The sequence below is a fragment of the Amphimedon queenslandica genome, unplaced genomic scaffold (assembly GCF_000090795.2).
Source record: "Amphimedon queenslandica unplaced genomic scaffold, v1.1 AMPQUscaffold_13391, whole genome shotgun sequence".
Classification (NCBI taxonomy): Eukaryota; Metazoa; Porifera; class Demospongiae; order Haplosclerida; family Niphatidae; genus Amphimedon; species Amphimedon queenslandica.
Window position 1 is genome coordinate 220,262 of NW_003546373.1, and position 1,643 is coordinate 221,904.

General features: G+C 34.3%; 1 protein-coding gene across 2 annotated transcripts in view; it reads right to left on the minus strand.

The window, feature by feature from the left end:
• LOC109582303 (uncharacterized) overlaps nt 1-1,637 on the minus strand; it is an 11,222-nt gene extending 9,585 nt beyond the window's left edge. For both annotated transcript variants that reach the window (XM_019996979.1, XM_019996980.1), the window contains exons 1-2: nt 395-1,637; nt 7-338 (exon numbers count right to left, since the gene is read on the minus strand). In XM_019996979.1, coding sequence (XP_019852538.1) covers nt 7-338; nt 395-635 — 573 coding nt within the window. In that variant the 5' untranslated portion in view covers nt 636-1,637. The remainder of the gene's footprint in view (nt 1-6; nt 339-394) is intronic.
• Nucleotides 1,638-1,643: the final 6 nt, after the last annotated feature.

Here is a 1,643-nt window from a genome sequence, read left to right on the forward strand (position 1 = left end):
TCTGAACTGCAGTGGAGTCTGAGGAGTATACTGGTAAAGATTAGTACCAATCATTGTAATGTTATTCAAGGACATTGAGCTAGATGAAACTTTACTGTAAATATTTGACCCATGCCCTTGTTTATGCCATATCTGGAATTCCACCAAAACATCCTGATTGTTTTTCTGATCCACAGCTCCAAAAATCCATTTAGTAACTGATCCATTGCAAGAGAAGAGCATGTCAGGATATAAATACTGCCGTCTACTGGAAAACATTTGTGATTGGTGAACTTTAAAACCATATTCTCTAACAATTGAAGGAGTGATTGAATTGATGCTGTTAACACAGTAGTTATCTAATGATAGTAATATATATTAGTTATACTACAATGAGAATGCATTATAAATATACCTGTTACTGGATATACTAAGATCAACTGATTGGTGATTAAAGAGTTGTTTAAGTTGACACCACTTCTAGTGCCAAATGCATGTTGGCTGCTACTGAATCTGACTCTTTGAACATTATCAATGTAATGCACTCTAACTATACTAAAGGCTGGAGATGGTTGTGATACAGCTAGCAGGTCTCCACTCATTACTGGTATAGGAGGATTGAGACACTCCACTGGTACTGACATTATTAGTCCCATAATAGATAACTCTCTCGCTCCCAATCACTAGGTCATATTGACTGCTGCCACCAATTTTTCGAAAGACCTGAACACTTGGAAAAAGTCTATGACCTGCTCTTACATCAATCCCCAATATAAGACTGGTTATAGCAGATGAACAATTGAACTGGTACTCTTGCAAGACTCTGACTGCCTCAGTTAAGGGACTTCCAATTGCACTACTTTTTAGATTCTTTGCTCTGTATCCAACCAGTGATTGACTCATGAATCTAGTACACTCTTGCTCCAGTCCTTGAGCAGCATTGATACCTAAAGTTGAAAATGAATGAGAATATTATATCATGCAATTTTATACAACTAACAATAGAGACAAGAAAAACACAACATAGCCAGCAGTTTCATTTTTTTCTTTTAGTAGATTTAAGAGCATTTCCTTAAACAAAGTGCATTAAATATTGGTCTGTACCTTTGATGTGGTCAGCAACCTGCTAGATGTAGAGTAGAGAGGTCATGCTATTTGACATCACCACAGTTGATATTTATTTGGACATTAGGGAAATAATTTTATTTGAGCATCAGTGAAATAATTCTTCAATCATCCAGTATGCATAGCTAGCACTGCAAATGTTATTTTAAGTAATTTTAATTGAAAGTGTTTATAATCTTCTGTAAACATATAAATTAAAAGTCATCTAATATTCAATCCAGACATGATTGTAAATAATTCATTGTAAACTCAATGAGTGCTTCAAAATTCTGTCTATTGTGATCATGTGATATAGATCAACCAATGTACTCATCTGGTATCGTAATTGCTACAAGCATGAGCAGAGTTTCCTACAAAGCATGCTAAGTGAACTAAACAGCATACTTCATTAATTGACAAAGAACTACAATAGTACTGCTGTATAAAAAGTTAATAAAAATCAAATCAGCTCAATTTTGAGTTGATACGGAGCATAAGAACATGTATTATAATACAAATAGAAAATTCTCAACATGAGTTTACAATATTACACTAGTCCT